General features: G+C 41.5%; 1 protein-coding gene across 11 annotated transcripts in view; it reads left to right on the top strand.

Annotated features, from left to right (window-relative positions):
• The window catches only part of kirrel3b (kirre like nephrin family adhesion molecule 3b), a 151,789-nt gene that overhangs the window by 99,409 nt on the left and 33,350 nt on the right, over window positions 1–19,030 (top strand). For 7 of the 11 annotated variants that reach the window (XM_047594518.1, XM_047594519.1, XM_047594521.1 and 4 more), the window contains exons 5-6: window positions 5,090–5,259; window positions 12,000–12,150. In XM_047594518.1, the coding sequence (XP_047450474.1) occupies window positions 5,090–5,259; window positions 12,000–12,150 (321 nt within the window). The remainder of the gene's footprint in view (window positions 1–5,089; window positions 5,260–11,999; window positions 12,151–19,030) is intronic. The other 4 variants (XM_047594520.1, XM_047594529.1, XM_047594523.1 and 1 more) reach the window with 1 other exon arrangement.

The raw sequence follows: 19,030 nt of genomic DNA on the forward strand, positions 1-19,030 counted from the left end.
CAGAAAACCCAGCAGGTTCACCGTCAGCAACACCAGTTGTTACCCAGAACGAAGCAGGCTTTCCAGGCCGCGCATGTTATCGGCCAAGCCTCACATAAATTCAAGTTTTATGTTTTGTGTTGGGGAGTTTTATGTCCGCCGCTGTTTGGAGAATTCATACGTATCATGGGGCAAAAGGCAGCTTTATGACCCTCAGGGTTTATTCAGTCCCCTCTTGGAGGTGACCGACTTTCTGCCGTGCACTGTTGAGTTAATTACACATCAATATGCCTTGGTCTCGTTTATGGATATTTTTGATTAGGCACTAAAAGGAAATGATCTCACTGAAGTCCACACTTTCTGACATCACTGTGTCCTTTCTTCTCTTTTTTTGATTGAGGAGTCCAAGGCAGGGATTATAGTCTTTTATGTCTAGCTTTTGTAGAATTGGACAAGTAAACAAATAAATCCCTAGTCTTATCTCAGACTGGGTGAGGCAGTAGACTTTTTAGAGGCCTTATATACCAAATATACCAAAGAGACTGGGATAGGTTAAAGATACTCTCCTCTAACAAAGCCAAAAAAAAAAAAAAAGAAGAAAAATAAATAAATAAAAATGGCTTAGTATACACCGTGGCATTTATGATATAAAGGAAGCCACTGGACACAATGACAAATCAATAACCCTTTCAAATGAGGAAAGCAAAGTAGTAAGAAAAGTGGTATAGCATCATATAGCCGTTCTACATCTTTGATTTACCCAAACTCCTATATAAACGCTGCAGTCACTCAAATACTTGCAAAAGTTGATGTCTGCGTGAACGCAGGACGACAGCATCCATGTCTGCACACCCACAGAAGAATGCAAATTTGTGAAACTGTTGAAAGGGATTACATTATTATCCAAAAGAGGGGGGAAAAAGCAGTGAATGGAGCAGAGTTTGCAGTGAGTCAGCCCTGTAATTAAAGAGGAGCGATCAATCTGTACCACTGACCACACTACTTATGCCAAGTCCATCGAATGGCTGCAGTAAAGAGCTAATTTAGAACCATTAGGGACTGCCGAGTTTGCAAACAGCCCAGTAATGATGATGGCTGATTCAAGTTCAAGGCTTGGCCTCGGTATAACTGTCAGACCTGGCAGTCATGATACAGGATCAGTGAAAGATCTCAGATGAAGAGAAAGTGCAAAATATCTATTTTAATTATTTTTTTCTTGTCATTCTTTTTCATTCAATGGATGTTCAGTTATTGGTCACATTTCCTCGGCAGACACAAAGGCTTTCATGTGCCTGGATTCACGGATGAACAGAAGTTTACTGCTTCACAGAATCAAATCTAATTGCCTTTTTGGATTAGTTAAAAAAAAAAAAAAAAAAAAAAAAACTTTTGTCCCTCATTATTTTAGTTCTGGTGATCTCAGAGTGATGTCAACTAAGGAAGTTGAGACATTAGTTATTTGAAGAGATAATTATGCTGTCATTTTTACATAGGACCTCTAATGTAGAGCGTAAAGGTATGGACGGTGCAGGGAGAAGGCAGAGAGACCTTCATCTCCGTGTTGTATTCACAATTCACTCTCAGTGTTTTGCTGGCAAGCACCCGTCCGTTGGGACATGACCTAAAAGAGGAGCTCTCCTTGCCTGTGACTCCCTCTTCCACGTAGCTCCACTATGCATGAAATGTATCCCGCACAATGCGCTCTGGCACTCCTCAATGGAAAATGTAAAGCTGGATAATACCAGACATCTGAGACTGTTAAAGGTCAAAAGGAGGCATATAGTGACTTACTAAAACAGTCTTCAAGAGTATAACCACATTCATTAGTTTTCTCACCTCCTGACCCCGGCACCTATTTTCAGACACTGCTGTGTGAAGGAGGAATATTTCCATCGAAAGAAAGGCTTTAATCTCACTTTCTTCAAGACTTTTGAACACTTGGAGTAATAATAGGTAAATCACCACACTGGATTTGCAGTATTCAAGTCTGAATCCTATCAGTCACCACTGTCAGACTTTACGTTCTTATCTTCCCCTCTCCATATAAAACCTTTTATGGCTGCCTTATATGCTTGACATTTAATTAATGTTTCAGTCATGTGTGCAAGAGAGCAATGACAGCAAGCCAATAACAGCGGCTCTTTAGCAATCAGCTGTCAAAGTGCTATCACTTTTTTTTGTTTCCTTTAATGACAAATGGGAGAGATGTCTGGAGAGCTCACGATGCTTTTCCCATGCTCCCGGTCTCATTGGCATACCACTCCTTAGCTCTATTCTTAGCAAAAGAAAAAAAAAACTAATGCGATCTTCTCGACCTTGTATCCAAATGCTGACCAGGAGGTGACCATTCCCACAAAAGATTCTTCCTCACTTGCCTAGATCAGCACTCTCGCTTGTCTGATCTGCTTGTGCTGACCTGAGATTCCTCTACTTCTCCCAACCCTGCGCATATTAATGAAGACCAGATGAAAGGGAGCCGGCGAGAATTAACACTGAATTTCAAACTGGAGTGCATAATAGGAAGCAGCGAGTCTGAACTGTCTTTGAAATAGCAGATTTGCTGGTCCAGTTGGTCAGAATTATTAGAGTAGTCTGGTGCAGTCAGACTCCAGACTTCAGTGTTCCCACGCTGCTCTGATTCAGTCCTTACTCACTGTTAATGTGTGTTAGTGATAGGTGTTTTCAGATCATTTGAACTAGCAAACATTTTCCCACATTTTTTTATCAATAATGTTATGTAATTAAAGGGTATTAAAGCTAAAAAAGACTAAAATGCCAAACCCATCTGCTGATCAACCACAGCATGACAACTAGGATTAGTCTTTGACAGAAATCTGACGTACTTGAGTTGTTATCAAACCACACATGATATGTGTCCATAGTTTTGCATAGGACAAAATCTGCACTGTAACATTGGGATCTAATACTACAGCGAGCATAGCATAAGCAGCATTTTTGTTTCGCATACAACAAATGAAGAGGAACTGATGTGTTTGCTTATGATTCAACCAAACAAACTCACCAAAAAATTGCAACTCAGGGTAGGTTTTTAGGAGAAGAAGGCAGAGTAGTGTTTTTAAAGATAGCCTAACCCTCCGGCAAGTCACCCACAGGCTTCCTGAAGAACGGTTTTGAAGCTCAGTGTTGGGGCACTGGCCATGCTACACTGGCAGCGCCTGACTCCGCCAAACTGTCAGCTAATTCAAACAACTGTCATAAAGGTGGAGGATGACTGAAGCCGAGGCAGGTGGGTGATACGTAACCAGACAGACCAATCTGGCTGATATTCCACCTGCGTATACAATTGTCATGAATGGAAGAATTCTCCTATCAAGGTTACAATGATTTTGCACCAGACTGTGATCATGTTTATTCCTGTGGTAAAGTTGGGCATTGTAAAATAGAGGTCTGTGGGGACTGACTTGCTTTTGGAGCCAGCTTCATGTAGCTATTTAAGGGACTGCAGCTTTGGCAGTCCCCCATTGGCTTTATGTTGCCTCTGAGGTTGCCCTGCACCCTTTCAACCTCACTTCAACTGCTCTTACTGGTTTCGTTATCATTTGCAGTATCATTTACATGTTTGCAAAACACAAAGAGCAAGGTTGATATAAAATATCAAAACACATAAGCTAAATTATCTGCTGTATCATTTCATGTGAGCATCCCATCCCTCTCATCACAGAGAGGTAATTTCAGTCCAGTGAGGGAACAGCTGAAACTGCCCGTCGATAAAATATATTGCATCAAAAGGTAATTGTGAGTCTAAATATGAATGGATATTGCTGTCCACCAAAAACAGCATTAACACCGTGGTTTGATTTAATAGAATTAGAACTGCCTAGATCTGAGCTAAAACTCGTGTAATAATTAAAAGAAAACATAGTCAGCGGCTTCAAACTAAAACTTAGCTGAGAAAAGTTGGAACTTTGGAATTCACTTTTTTTCATTTCAAAAGTGAGCTACACAGACTGCTATATGCACACTTTTCTGCCCTCACACTCTCACATATGTTCGTCATAAAAAGAGCACTTTTATAGTTATCGTCATTAAATGTATCCCAAACCCATTCCATTAATCTCAGGTCTGTTTGACAGCACAGATCTCACCCATAACAGCCTTCCTTCCAATCGTGACGCTATTGCAGGGGAATATGGCAGCTGCCTGCAGCCTTTGATTTCATCTTGCCCCAGATCTGCATTGTAATGAGCACTCAGGTCAATCAATAATTCACTGCAGTTTCACTTTAAAAAAAAAGAGAGAGGGAGAGAGAGGGGGAGAAAGACGGATCAGCTCGTGGGTAAAAAGGGAATAGGACTTTGATCAGAGTCATTAAGGCACATATAGCTCTGTTGTGATGCTTTCTTCTCTCTGTTGTATTTTCCAAAGCTAGAAGAACTAAAGGGGAGAAATGTACATCTCTGTGCTTGAGTGGGGTTACCCACTGACAAAGTAATATGTAATGTTGACATGGACTCTATTTGTGCACTTCATCTGCTTTGAGGGATGACAGGGTGGACTGTTATTTGGAGAACCACATTGAGATTTCTGCCCATGCCTCAAACTGCACGATTCACTGAGCTTTAAATACATTTCTCACTGTGAAGTCATTACATTATTTGAGCTAGTAATGGTTGATTCAGGTTTTATTTTTCTGAAGAAACCTATTTTGTATACAATGAACAAAAGTTTTGTCTCCCGTCGGCATCATAAGTAACTGTCTGATGAGGTTGGGTCTCATGCTGTCAACTCCTTGCAGGGGCCGTTGTCATTGTCATTAGTTTCATCTTATGGGGCGCATCATAGATTTTTAATGCAAGACTTCAAATTTCAATATCCCACTATTTGTCAATATGAATAGCATGTATTTTTCTAATGGTTCTGATTCACTGGCAAATTGCACAACCCGAGCAAATTTATCATACAGTTGACGCTTGTCTGATAGTGTTGCCCGTGGAGACAATGGGAAATGTTTCAGAGCTGGGCAGTGGATTTCTGGATAACAAATAGCAGGTATCCAAGGCTTTCCAATCCATGGGCAAGTCAATGTTGTCAGTAATAATTTATTTTCTCATGGCTATCATACACCTTGTCTGTCTGTCTGTATCAACAGTTCCCCCAGAGGACCCAGTCATCGGTGGTGGGCCGGTGGTGAGCCTTAGAGCTGGTGACCCTCTCAATCTGACCTGCCATGCTGACAATGCCAAACCTGCAGCGTCAATCATCTGGATCCGTAATGGAGAGGTCCTTAACGGGGCAATGTACTCCAAGGTAAGCATAGAGGTGTGTGTCATACCAGGTATGTAGACCGGCTGGGGAAGGGTTGGTGTTGAAATGAAGGGCGGAGGGGTTCATCATGACCGAGCTCATATTCTCTTCACATGTTTGCATGCATTGATTTGAAAATGCACAATTCATAAAGCTAAACATCTCTAAGATGTTTAGAGTCTTGCCAGTCATCCAGGTTGTGTTTTGATTCCAAATGCGCAAGGATGACCTTTTACTTCCCCGGTTTACAAATCAACTCAGACAAGCAGAAGGCGAGATCATGGAACTATCAATGGCTTTGTCTCTCTCCGGTGTTTTGATCTCCCTCTTCAGCGTTCACTCTCATAACATCGACTGTCGTTTTCGGTGCCGGAATCTGCCTATAACTTTTCATGGTTGCAGTGTGATTCTCAGTGACAGATCACGTTTCCACTTTGATGTCACTGTTCACACCAGCGCGGTGTTGAGACCTCCTGACCCCGTGGACTCTTGACTGACATTCGTCCTCAAGGCTAATCACGCATTCAACACTGTCATGTTCTATTCCCATTTAAACAAAGGACATAAAGAGACCAGGCACTTTAGAGCGCTAACACCTCCCCCGCCTTCCTCTAGCTCTCTGTGCTGCCTCATCCCATTATCGGCTTTTTTCAAAGAGTAGATAAATGCCATTGATTGGACTGAGGTACGGCACCAGGCCGTTTTGAATAAAGTGATTGCTGGAGGTGTCGTTTGCTAATGGTGGGCGGGGAGTGAGCTTCCTGCCTTAACTTCCTCTCAGAGCGAAAGCAAATATGAGAACATTCTGTGCTGGTACTTGATGGATGCTCACATGCCTGCACTGAGCCCAAGTATGTGCCTCTCCCCTCTTATCTCTATTGCCTAACATTAAAAAGCAATGGGTTCAATTAAAAGAAGATGACTCTTTTTGGGGTCCGAAGAGCAGCGGAGGGACATTTTGTAAGCATAATCATCTGCTCTGATGGTCTTCTCACATCCCGCAGATGAAGAGGACTAATGAGAGCAGATGTGGTGGGGGATTCACAGAAACGGTTTTCCTGATGGTGTCATATGTAATGATAGCTCTGACCCAAAGCTAATTTCTCACTATAGGCATTTGAAACCCCATCTCTTTGACCTCATAGAAAACTATTTACTGGACCAGTGGTCAAAGAGAAAGTGGATGATTAAAGCTGTCACTTGGCTAAAATGTGTGTTAGCTTTACCAAAGAAGAGAGTCATTGACATGATGTATTGCTCATCATTAGTGAAGGTAGCTTAAAAAAAGCTTCTGTAGTATATAATGAAAGAAGCAACCCAAATAATTAAGGTGAATAGTTCAAATATAAGGACAAGTCCTGGAAGTATACACAAGTATATTATTGAACAATGTTCTCTCTTCTCTCAAACGCAACTCCTTTCTGCTGCCTTCCAGTGCCGGGACTATTTACAGTCAGTGCATTTACATGCATGTGAAAAAAACAAATTATTGCCTTAATCGGACTATAACAAGAGAACTTAAGTGCATGTAAAAATATTACTCTGATTAAAATCGGAGTTCTCATTATCCGATTGAGACACCCAGATAATACGTTTGAATTGGAGTTTTCAATCGGATAATGCGTGTGCGCATGCTTCACGACCGCTGCGCTGGCGTGTGACCCCGAAACAAAAACGTCCAATAAAGCCGATTGCAGAAGAGGAAGAAGAGAAACGGAGCCGTCTGAGGGATAGCACGGATCTTAGATGCACCAGAAGTAGCGCGAACATTACGTACAAGATTAAAAAAATGTACTAATATCCGTCTGGTTGTTGTTTTAAATGTCGGTCTGCCGCAAGAACGACTCTTGTTTATTATATCACGTAATAGGTCAGCCGGAAATCGGGCCATATTAACATGGTATTAACCCACTGAAAAGACACGTATCGCCACCTAGTGTGGAGGAGGAGATTTTCTTGCGCTGCATGTAAACTGGGACAAGGACTGTAGTGAGAAAGTCGAATTTTGAGCATAACTCGATTAAGCTCTGCATGTAAACGCACTGAGTGTGTGCTGGGACTATGTGCAGCCTCCAGAGTTGTACATTTCTCTAAGATTCTTCTGTATCGAAACCTCACTACAAGTAATTCAGAAAACATGATACATTCCCATGTCAGAAAGCCATTTTCCCCAATGTGCCGAATTTTTTATTTTTTTTTATGAATGCTACGGTGGTAAACTGAGAGCATGAGACCGAGAGTAATCTCAGTGTTAGACGGTTTAAAAAAAGAAAGAACAAGAAAACAGTAATGCCCTTTTTTATGAGGTATTCCACCTGGTAAGAGCAGAACGTAGTGGTGTGTTTATTGTGTACTTGTTTAGCTTTGCAGTAAAATCATGTCTCAGTATAATGCCAGGTTAAAGCTACTAAAGTCTACAGCATAAGAAGCTGATTGATATCAATTTCAGCCGAGGAAATCCTCTTTCAAGCCTTGGATTTCTTTGTATTTTTATCCTTTTATAGAAGTGTTCAAAGCAGCTGCTATTTCTAACCCCCTCACCTTCTTGAAGACCACTTTATCGCATGTTAATCACTGGAATCACTGAGTAGTATTTACAAATAAAGCAGCAAATTAAAAGCTGCCTGTGCATTTTTATGTCAAAGTGTTCTTCAGTGTGTGACAGTTGTAATGCTGTAAGCAAAAGGACTCTTTATACTTTCAACAGGATATCTAACTATCTATATCTATCTAATTTAAAAGATCTCAGAAAATTTCATTAATGCAATTAATCTCACGTATTCATTATTAAAATTAAAAGTTAACCATAGATCCCAACTTCTGAAAAGATCACGTGATCATGATAGAAGATCATGATAAAAGAAAACGAATGAAAGAAACAATATAAAGAATATTTTCAGTCAGTTATGCTATATAGCATAATGGCAAAGTAATTAACCCTTGTGTGGTGCAGAATTAAATGTGTTTGATTGAATACAACTCAATCATACATTTGATGTCAAATCAAAGACATGTTAGAAAGGTTATCAGAATATTAATGCTGTCTAAATTAGCTTTTTCTTACATGGTAATTTTAGCAGAATGACTGAGGGACATTTCATTGCATGTCCTCCATGTTTTAGATCGTCATCTTATTGATTTGACGTTTTTATATTTAAGCTGACAATCACAATTTCTTTATATTGACAAAATTGAATTAATTATTTTACCCAGGAGAGAATATAGTTTTCTAACGAAGACTTATAACGTATTTTTATGTCCCAATATTACATAAACACAGCTAGGCAACAGCCCAGAACCAGAAATGTAACTACGTGTCACAGTGACATGTAGCCCAGATGAGATGTGATTGGTGCTAGTAGCGTATTTTTTCTCTCTGCAGTTTTTGAATTGATTTTGTTTTGGATCAATAAAGATGGAACACATCAAAGGAAAGGTTAACTGGGACAAACATTTGTATGTATGACTTGGCTCCGAAAGTTCTAGTCACCATCGTTGAGAGCTAAGCAGGAAGTAGAAAGTGATGTGAAGCAGGAAGTAGAAGATGAAGAAGAAAGCGAAGCTGGAAGTACAACCAAAGATTAACCCGATTGGCAAATAAGACTCCACGACACCTGGCATTGTTACAGAGCGAGCCAGACCAAGCACAAATACACCTACATGGTTATATACCTGACGTCTATATCCCACAGAGTTATAAACCATGCTTTAGAGGGCATGAGTATTGTTTGCCACATGCTAAATCCATTTAGTAGATGATCCACTCATTTAAAACATGTAGTTTTAGGAATCCAGATGGATGCCATTTTACCTCATCCCCAGAAAAAGTCTTTCATATCTTCCCTCTTTCTCTCCTTCACACCTTTCTTCCTCTCCCTGGGCTCATATGTGACCACTTAGGGACTGACCAATTTCCATCCAGAATGCTTATTAGAGCTTGTTAAGCCGTTGTTGGGGGTGATCTGCATTCAAGATGGGCTCTCCTTCCCAGATGTAGCTGGCTACAGAGGGTTATTCGTGAGTGTGCGTGATTCAGATTGTACTCAATTTGCAGGGCTCTCACATGTGTCTGAGTTCCGGACAATTTGTTCTTACCCATTGTTCTCCCTTGTTAATTAAGCTGTTTGTGGCATGCAAGTTAAAGTGCACCTTATGCTGGAAACCATTTGGTTGACACATGGCATGAAATGCATAGGCAAACCTGTTTTTATGTTATGTTCATATTTTAGAGCTCAGGTTGGATATTAATTGGGTGCAGCAGGAGCAGTTAAACTACATGCTGCAGAGCTGTCAGTGGTTTACTAGTATATAGTAGTAGATTGTATAAATGGCTTCAGTCCTTCTGTGATGTTGAATGACTCTGGTTTACTATGTGCATATAAACATTCTGTTAACATGATGGATCTTAGTATAACATGTCCATAAGTCTATAAGGCCTGCACATTAAGACCACTTAATATACTGCATACTTGCACGTACTTTATGTGTTTACATGGATCCAACATAAACACCCACATGCCTCGCTGCTGTCATTTGTGACTTATTGGTTGCGAATATATCATCTAGGACATAAATTCAGTATCTCTGGTTAAGTTCGACCTGGACACCCACTGGTTCTTCTAGTGACAGAACATTTTCTTGCTTGGACATTGGAAAGTTGAGGGTTTACAGTTTGTAAGTGTTGCCCAAAGCAGCGTATAGTTGAACTAAGAAATAGTTGGATTGATTTCAGCAGGGTGCAGAAAAGAAAGCTCCAGTGAGATCCCTATCTTTGCAAACACAAAAACCACTTGGCAAGCTAAAGAGAGGGGCTTTGCTTTGCTGACTGTTTCTTTATTTCAGTAATTACCAAATGAATATATCTAGAAAAGGCAGCTCCTCCTGTCTCAATCTTCCTACTGTATTTCATGCCTCTCTTTGCGGGGTATAAGCATTCGTAACAAGGGCTCAAGGCAGTGAATATGAAAATTTATCAATTTGTAATGTGGTATGCTGTTGAATTCAATGCTGTAGCCAGCTAACCCCCTTTCTAAGATTAATGACTTCAGACAGGTCCAGAGCGACGAGGGAAACAATCCTGATTGTGTCAGAAAGGATATTACATTGACATATCCCACGTCTGACAGCTAATGTGTTCTGCTTTAGAAGTGACTCACGCGCGCCGATGAATTTCATCACACGGTTCCTCACATACAAATGGGGCTTCACACGAGCATGCATGGGATCGGTAATGTTCCCCAGCTACCAAACACTCAATAATGCAGACAAAAGCTTGTTCATTTTTGCATAGAGATTCCGTAATGGCACGTGGCACTGAAGAGGTACTCCAAGTAACTTGAACTATAAAGTGGTTAGGTAAAGACGAATTCTTTTGAAATGTCTCGCCGTCTGATTCTACAAGTTCAGTGACATTTTAATTATTCCCAATATTGTAAGCTTAAGCGAGACAGACAGCACATAGAGTTGTATTAAATCGAAACCCTTGCATTAAATTGGAGAAATGAGTAGATAATTACTAGTGGTTTGTACACTGACAATGAGCCGCAGTTCGACTCGGCTAATGATTAATGGGTAGTGAAAATAGTGCTTGAGATCTATATGCTGCTATGCTCTCTTGAACTAGAGAGAAAGCGAGCGTGTGGCTAAGTCTCTGTCAAGTCCAATCTTATTGTTTATGCTACAGTAGAAGTTTAGTTTAACTGAATGTAAATGAACTAATAATTGTGTCAAAGTGTTTGCAGGCTGAAGTGATTAGCTGTTGATTTAAAATGTCTTTTTTATTTTATTGTGTGCTATAAGAAGAAGGAAATAGCCACAAAGCAATACACTGCATATTTGTGGGGCTAATCCAAAGGTAGCAGTGCGGTAAAGCAAGTCCAAGTGAGTTCGTACCGGTCAACATCGTGGTTCTGCTTCTATTTTAGGAAAATGTTTGATGTGCTTCTCAAGCAAGGTCTTCTTTTCTTCAAAAGACGCAAAGCAACAGTGAGCTGGCTTTAAAGAGACGGCAAGGAAATGCATCTTGACTTTGTGGTTGACCACACTGCGCCCCGTTGCCCACGCAATTTGTTCTAGTCAGTGACTTTGTTCTGTCCCGCACTGGTTAACATACACTCCCAGAGCCCTCCCCTGAGAGTCTGAGGGAGAGTGAAGCTACTGAGCGCTACCAACCGATTCCAGATGGCTTCCACAATGTAGGGCTCAGAGGATGAGCGCTGAAAAGAAGATTGATTTCCTTTGTGGAGTATGACAAGCCATGCACTAGAGCGCAGCTCTCCAGACACACAAAAGAAAGCTCAAAAAACATATTTCTCCTTTTTTTTTATTTTATTTTTTTCATGTCATGACTACAGGCTAGACCGTTGTGAGGGGTTTGACTCCGGTTCCCCTAGGAAGTCGATGTGTGTGCTGCCATTTTTATTTATTTATTTACAATTTTACTGATTCTCCATTTAAGCTTATCAGGCATTTATTCTACCCCTCTTCGTCATCATTTATGTCTGCCAAACTGTTTATAATTCCAAAGCTCTGATATTCAAGATATAGTCCTGTATGTTTTGAACACTTTTTACAGCATGTTTACTGGCCAAAACCAAAATAGCGAGTGTTTATGGATTATGGAAATGAAAATCCAAGGCTCCAGCATGGCAATCCATCTGACTGAGAAACCATATTTGGTATAGATTTAGAGCCCCAAAAAACATTCATCCACGCAACTGCCTGTACTTTATTCTGTATTTCGTCAAACTTTGCAGACCTTTCTCCGGGACGGCAGGAGGGAAAGCACCGTGAGCACGCTCTACCTATCGCCTTCAAACATCGAGACAGGTCAGCAGATCATCTGTAAGGCGTCCAACAAGGCAGTCCCCAACGGCAAGGAGACCAGTGTCACGATTGACATTCAGCGTAAGTGTACCTCGTCTTCATCTCTCTCTGTTGCTTTCAGTGTTCCCCCTCCAGTATTTGCTAAGGACTGGGGAAAAATCCTGTATTTTACCGTCATTTTTCTCATGTAGAGTCAAGACACTGTCAGAAAGGCATACATGACAAACACTTCGTTTAGACACAGTCAACATCCAACATCATTTTAGGCTCTGATAGATATTTATAATTGGTTTCCATTTTGCGTTCCAACCATGGATAGATTGGCGATGCAATGCTGTTATTTTTTTGTATGCCATGATGAAATATCAAAGGAGCTGTCCATCTAAAATGAATGGGTCTTTTTTTTTTTGGTCCAGCTACCTACCTGCCTGCTGTGGCACAATGCGAACTGCCTCCACCTCTTTTATTTCCGCTCTCATGCCATCAATCTTTCTGATGAGAACATCCACAATTCCCCCCTAAAATAGGAAAAGTAAGCCCAGCGTGTAAAACACATTCAGCCTCAATTGTCAGGGAATCTTTTTTCGATCAAGAACCGTACACAGTAAGATAAGGGCTTTGAACAAAGGGATTTTGCATCACTCACAACCCCTTCAACACCATTAAGTATGACTAATAAAGCAGAAAATGCTATTTAGAGAGCCATTATGACTGACGGCTCCATTCTTTTCATTATGTACACCACAAGAGGCAGGCATGGCAAGAGCGGGCACGGCACGATCAGGCCAACTCAGGCGCGGGAGTAAAAATGATTAACAGCTAGTGTTTGCAGCCCTTGCAGTTTGTCCTCCTCGGTTTTTGTGATGCAGTCGGAGAGGGAAGCCTGCCCACATGTAAACTGATTTGTCACCGTGCATAATGATGTGTCTGTGATAAATGCTCGCCATCATAGCATCATCCTCGCCTCTGAATGTATGACTTAACCCTGAAAAATGAGTGGCGCAGATTTCTAATTAGCATTCGAAAATATGCTCTTTACACAATTAAAGCTCCTGAAAACATTTTTCACAGGGTGAGATCAAACTGAGCGACAGCAAGGACTAATTGTCGAGACTCAAATTGTCTCCCACAAGGCTTAGGATTCCCGTCTCCCTCCTTCTCACTTCCCCACCCTCCCGTCGTCGGATTTGACAGGTAGTGTTCAGCACAGTTCAGCAGAGCCTCTGGAGTTTGTGCAGATCCACATCCAAATTAAGTTGCCCTGAAATGAAACATGTTGCAATTGAACTTTGATTCATTTGTGTTGGGTATCAATTTGCTTAATTTCATTGCACGCTAATGTGATTGCGACGTTTTTTTGGCATCGGTAGCATGTGAAACACAATTAAAAAGTAGAAGTTATGGTGCAGATACTCACTGTGCCTTGAGGTCCTGGCTGTCCGTAGACGCACCCTGTAAATCTCATGGCTGCTCTAGAGACATCTACGTGTATTTTGTGAAGGTGCAGTCAAATTTCAGGGGCATTCCATTTTTTATATACAAATGTGTGCAGAGCTGAGGTACCTGGAATTATTTCTTATTTTTATGAAGATCTGAATATCACTAAAATTTGAATGTACCATGTGATGCACTGTTGTCATGCAGAGGAAGCATCACACAAAACGTTGTGTTCTAATTCTGGTGCTCGATCCTCCAAAGAAGGTTAGTCCCTTAAGTCCTTGGAGGCCAGGCTGTACCAAAGATGAGCTAGATAATGCAATTATTTCCAAGTTAATTACAAGGACACACTCCTCAAATGGCAAACAAAGTCTCAGTGCAAGTAACTATCAGTTTCCAGAGTGATATCATTATGTTGCAATTATGTTGTTGAAGTTCAAGGTCCATTTTTGCTTATAATCACTGCATTACAACAATGTCGTATTCTGCAGATTTGTAAGATACATTGAAACATTTGGAAAGGATTTCACAATGGTTCATGTTTGCCTTCATATGCTTCTGTGTAGAAATGCGTACTTTCCAGAGCCTGTCAGCTATGGTGAGCAAGGAGCTGTGGACTCAGCAAAGGCCTAATGGCTGTGGACACTTGCATAGGACGCTGCTTTCCTTAGTTCCTCAGAATTATTGTTGAAACACCCAGCTTCATTGGTTTCAGGGTTTTATGGTTGTCATTGCAAAAGATGCCAAAAGGGAGCCATCTGGACGGCCTCCTGTTTCAATTCCTTAAAGGAGACCCCTGATCACGAACCACAGGGGAGCCAGATGATAGAAACAGGAACATATGCAAATCATATACATCAAAAATTGATTAGCTGAATCTGAGGACACATTAGTTTGGTCCTAACTGATCAAAATGTTTTCCTTGACATACAAAGATGCATCCTAACCTTGCCGTGTCAGATATAACTGTCAAGAAATAGAAAAAGGCCAGACAGCAAAACATTTTTGGACCGAGACAAACAGAAACCCAACCACTTTCTCCGCTCCACTGTGCCACCCTCTCAGAGAGCCTTTCTCAAAGAAGCTGGAAGTCATCACCCCACCCATCAAGGCAATGGTTCCTTCAGGAGCCCCCTGTCAGCTGGTGAAGTAAATGGAACTCTTGACAATTTTGCCATTAGGGTTGTGCTTGGGTGTTCTTTCTGTGTATCGCAGGAGCCAGTTACGTATGAGCATCTAACAATGCAGGATCACAACTGGTGGCAGCATTGCATGTTGCAGCCAGTCGCTAAGAGCTTACATACAGTATGCCCAGCCTAAACGAAAGTTGGGTATTATCCAGCGCTTTAACATTTTAGGTGTATTAACAGAAATAGTAACTGTCTAGGCCTGACCATTCATTCATTTATTCATTATCTGCAACCTCTTATACCAGCTATCCCTGTTACTGGGCGAGAGACAGTCGCCACAGGGCTAACACAGGCAAACAAACATTCACATCTACAGCCAATTTAGAACCACTAATTAACCTAACAGTCTTGACTTTGGACGGTCGGAGGAATAAAAACCAACACAGGCACAGGGAGAACATGCAAACTCCATACAGCAAGTTTCTAACCCAGAAACTTTCTTGCTGCAAGGTGCCAGTGTTAACCCCTATAATACTGTGCCTCCTAATTAGGCCTAACACATTTCACATTAATGCTCTCATAAATTAGGCTAATATCACGTTTTGAAACCCAAGTGATGAAGTAGTTTCTTGCCAATAAGAAAATCATTCATCCCAACAACTGATTGTGTGTTCTGTATCTGCCCACAGTCTGTACTGTCTCCTCAAGATAAGCACACAAATGATTATGTGAATTTATCACTGACTTCACAATCAGAGCTGCGGATGCCGTACTTAATAATAATAATACGCATCAAAAGATGCAGTTTAAGTCTTTGAAAAGAGAGGGAAAAAAACAAATTAAAAGAAAAAAGAAAATGATAAAAAAATAGACACATTCAATTGAGAAGCATCAGTCAAATTGAAAGAAAAAAGCACATGATAAAAAAAATCGTAACATTCAATTGAGAAGTAATATTCTTTTTATTATTACTATATTCCATTTCACATTCATTTCACATTGAGCTCTCATGTGTTGAGTTAGTGCTGGTGAGGGCCAAATACAGTAAGTCACCAAGGCTAGGATGCACACTACAACCACTTCTACTTCTCACTTAGAGTTCAATTCTCCTCCTAGCCTAGTCATATGAGCTTCAAGCTTCGTTTTATTTTTCTAATCAGGAGTAGGAAATTATGAGTTGACGGCTATCAAACCCAGGGTTAATATTTCTCTGACGCCCTGTGTGATAGCTCTGTATTGAACGTCTGGAGATGAAATTGACATTGATGCTTTCAGCGAATAACCAAGTTTCTCCAAATGGTGGAGTGTTCCCTGACAATGTGGATAATGTCCTTCGAGCTTTCGCACTCGCAGAATAAATGCAGCTGTTGGTGACTGCAAGTCTCGTTGTGAATAAATCCCAATATAAATTAATAAATTAAAAGTCTCACTTATTTCCCTGGCCAGAGTTGTCTAATTGGTTGTATCAGTGAGATAATAGAATGGCAACAAAGGTAATTAAAATCTTCTCATTCCGTCTGCTCTCCCTTACATTTTGTATTTTGCTCACCTCTGTGCTGAGGGGCCATTTTAGAGTAATCTAAATACAACCTGGCACATTGCTCTACAGCTTAAACCAGCCTAAAACCCAATGCATTTAACGACAACGTTTTCTTTTATCATCACTTTAATGTTTATGATTTTACATCTACATCAGCATTTTCACTTCCACCAACGTTCACACACACTTCGTCTGACCTGGGTTTAGACAAATTAGCATCTAAATACAGTTTGCAGTGGTGATGTTGCCAGAATGAGAGGGATTTAGAGCCTATACAGAGGTGATTCAGAACATTGGATAGACTGCTGACTTCAGTTGTCCATACCAGTCCATTAGCTGACTGTAATTATTTGATAGCAGAGGGGTGCCTACCCCCTGATGCTGTTCCCTCCGGCACCATGACTTAACTTGCATTAGGCCCATTGGACTTAAATCAAGTCCCCTGGCACCCCAGCGCATCACTGCAGGGAAATATGATTCTGATGCCACAGTTTCAAACCCGTCTGATTCACTCTCATCACATGATTTTAAATATTCCTCAAACATTTTTTTTTCTTTTTTCTGGTCCAGTTTGCATATCTGCAGAGCGCTGCCCCACATACTGTAGAAACACACTTTGAAACACGTAGCAGGGAATTAATGCACCAGGGACCAGCAAAGCCGAGTTTCTCCGTGTGTTTGCATTGCAAACAAGCCGAGCCACGTGGGGGGAAAATGAATGCCATTTGTTGAGACTAATTAATAAAGAACATGCGGATGTGCAATTGGGGAGGATTTGTTTTTGGTAGCTCGCGTAGCTACATGCTCTCCTTGCTTAATCAAGCAGATAATGGCAAATTCATCTGAGACCGAATTTGAAAGAGAGAGGGAAGGAATATGAGGGTGCAGGGACAAGAAAGAGCTCTCTGTATTATCTGTGTTTTATTATGCCGTCATGATGCTGCCATACCGAAGTATCTCATGAGTTTATAGGCTGTGTCTAAGCTGTGTTTGACATGATGTCTTGTTTCCTTTATCCTGAAAATCATCCTCATGCTGTATACTGACTTTGCATAACATCTTTTTTCTTGGATCAGTACAAAACGTAAAAGATCTTGACCTTATTTTTACCATTAAATATGTGCTACATGGAATGCCTTGTTTAAGCTACGGTATACATGTAAGAATATCTGCCTTCAGATGTAAATCTGAATGAATTTACTTCAGTGAAAATCTTCAGGTTGTCAGTCGGTCTGTTCTCCCCTGAAGTGTTCCACTCAGTCAGCAATACGACAGTAGGCCCGTATGGCTGAGGCCATAAGCCACAACAGCTTCCCCGTCCTTCAGAGGCATCCGACACTCCAGGAGTTTGAGAATGGTCTTACTGGAGAACAGCTGTCTGCAGTGACCCAGAGAGATTGGAAATTGAGCTTTAAGAAAAGGAAAAAAGCACAATTTATGCTGGCACTATCTCCAGGAAACAGAGAAGTTGCGAGATTGTTCCAAAAACACCATCTGGTCTCCACTTTGAACTAACCGATCAAAAGCTGTCGGCCAACCATGCACCACCCTCCCCAATCCGTCCCGTTGTTTTGACTGAAGCACCGATCGGTCCTACCATTCCCTTTTTCCTCCATCCATCCCTTCCTCCCCCGCTCTCTCCTCCCCATCACTACTCTCTTGACGAATGCGAGGAATTAGCGGTCGTGCATATTGATGCGCTGTCGCATGATGCCTCAAATGCATTTGCTCAGCGACTCATGCATTTATACATCAAAGTAGCGGGAGGGCGTCTTTATTAAGTAGGTGTCTTTCATATCTAAAGGGTCCAAGGTTAGAGACGAACCTGTGGCCCCATTCACACCCAGGGCCTTGACTGACACACATTTGACAGCCGTTGCTCCCATGGATGCCGTCGTTTTTTTTTTTGTTTTGTTTTTTGTGGTTTGGAAAGATTGAACTATCCAACAAATTGCTCATCCGACTTGAAGTCATCATAACATTGCCTCTTGCTGAGAGGGACTTGGGGCTTTTTAAGGGAGGGTCAGTTCAATCATTTATAGAGAACATTAATTTGTAGCTGGACTGACAGTAATGAGCATTTGTGCCTTTAGAAGTCTCCTGGCAGCAAGAAAAAGGTTGGCATGATTAAAAAGTGTTATAGGCACATTTTGTGTGTCAGAATGACTTGTGAATTAGCGTCAACGCTACTGTGTCTATTAGCACATACGCTACCTTCGGATCTCCCTCGCTTTCTTTTTTATGTCCGCTTCTCCCTTTACTCTTCCTGAATTTTATCGCCACCTCCGCCAGTGCCACATCTGTTATTTTGCCCCCGAGGTTCCCTCTGCCCACGTCTTTGTCCATGCAATTAACCGCTTGGGATGCTAAAAACACCTGCTGGGCGGACACCGTTGCTCAAGGCATGAATACATTCCCTAATTCTATTATGGTGCTTGTGCCCTTTCATACGCACACAAACATCCTTAAACATGTGCCCACACATGCAAACACACGGACACACACAACTGGCACCTCAGTACCTGGGGAGGCTTGCCGGTTGGCTTTCAGTCCTCCTGGATCCACGGTGTTGATGTTTTTCTTTACTGGCCTGGGGAGAACTGGCACAGGTGGAGCTCGTGGATTTGAAGGTGGCAGAGCGGATGGTGGGGGTGGGAGCGACTGTCCGGGAGGGAATCGAGTCGCCTGATGGGGAATATGGTGTGTGCGTAGCAAGGAATATGGCACCTGGACCGTCTCCCCCTCTCTGGGGTTTTGTGGCAGCTGAGCCAGCCTAGAGCATCTGCACAGCCACAGGGTAAAAAGCAGTTTTCCTCCACTTCATGCCCCCACGCACATACACACTCTCGCATAA

Source organism: Mugil cephalus, chromosome 9, assembly GCF_022458985.1.
Source record: "Mugil cephalus isolate CIBA_MC_2020 chromosome 9, CIBA_Mcephalus_1.1, whole genome shotgun sequence".
NCBI classification, from domain to species: Eukaryota; Metazoa; Chordata; class Actinopteri; order Mugiliformes; family Mugilidae; genus Mugil; species Mugil cephalus.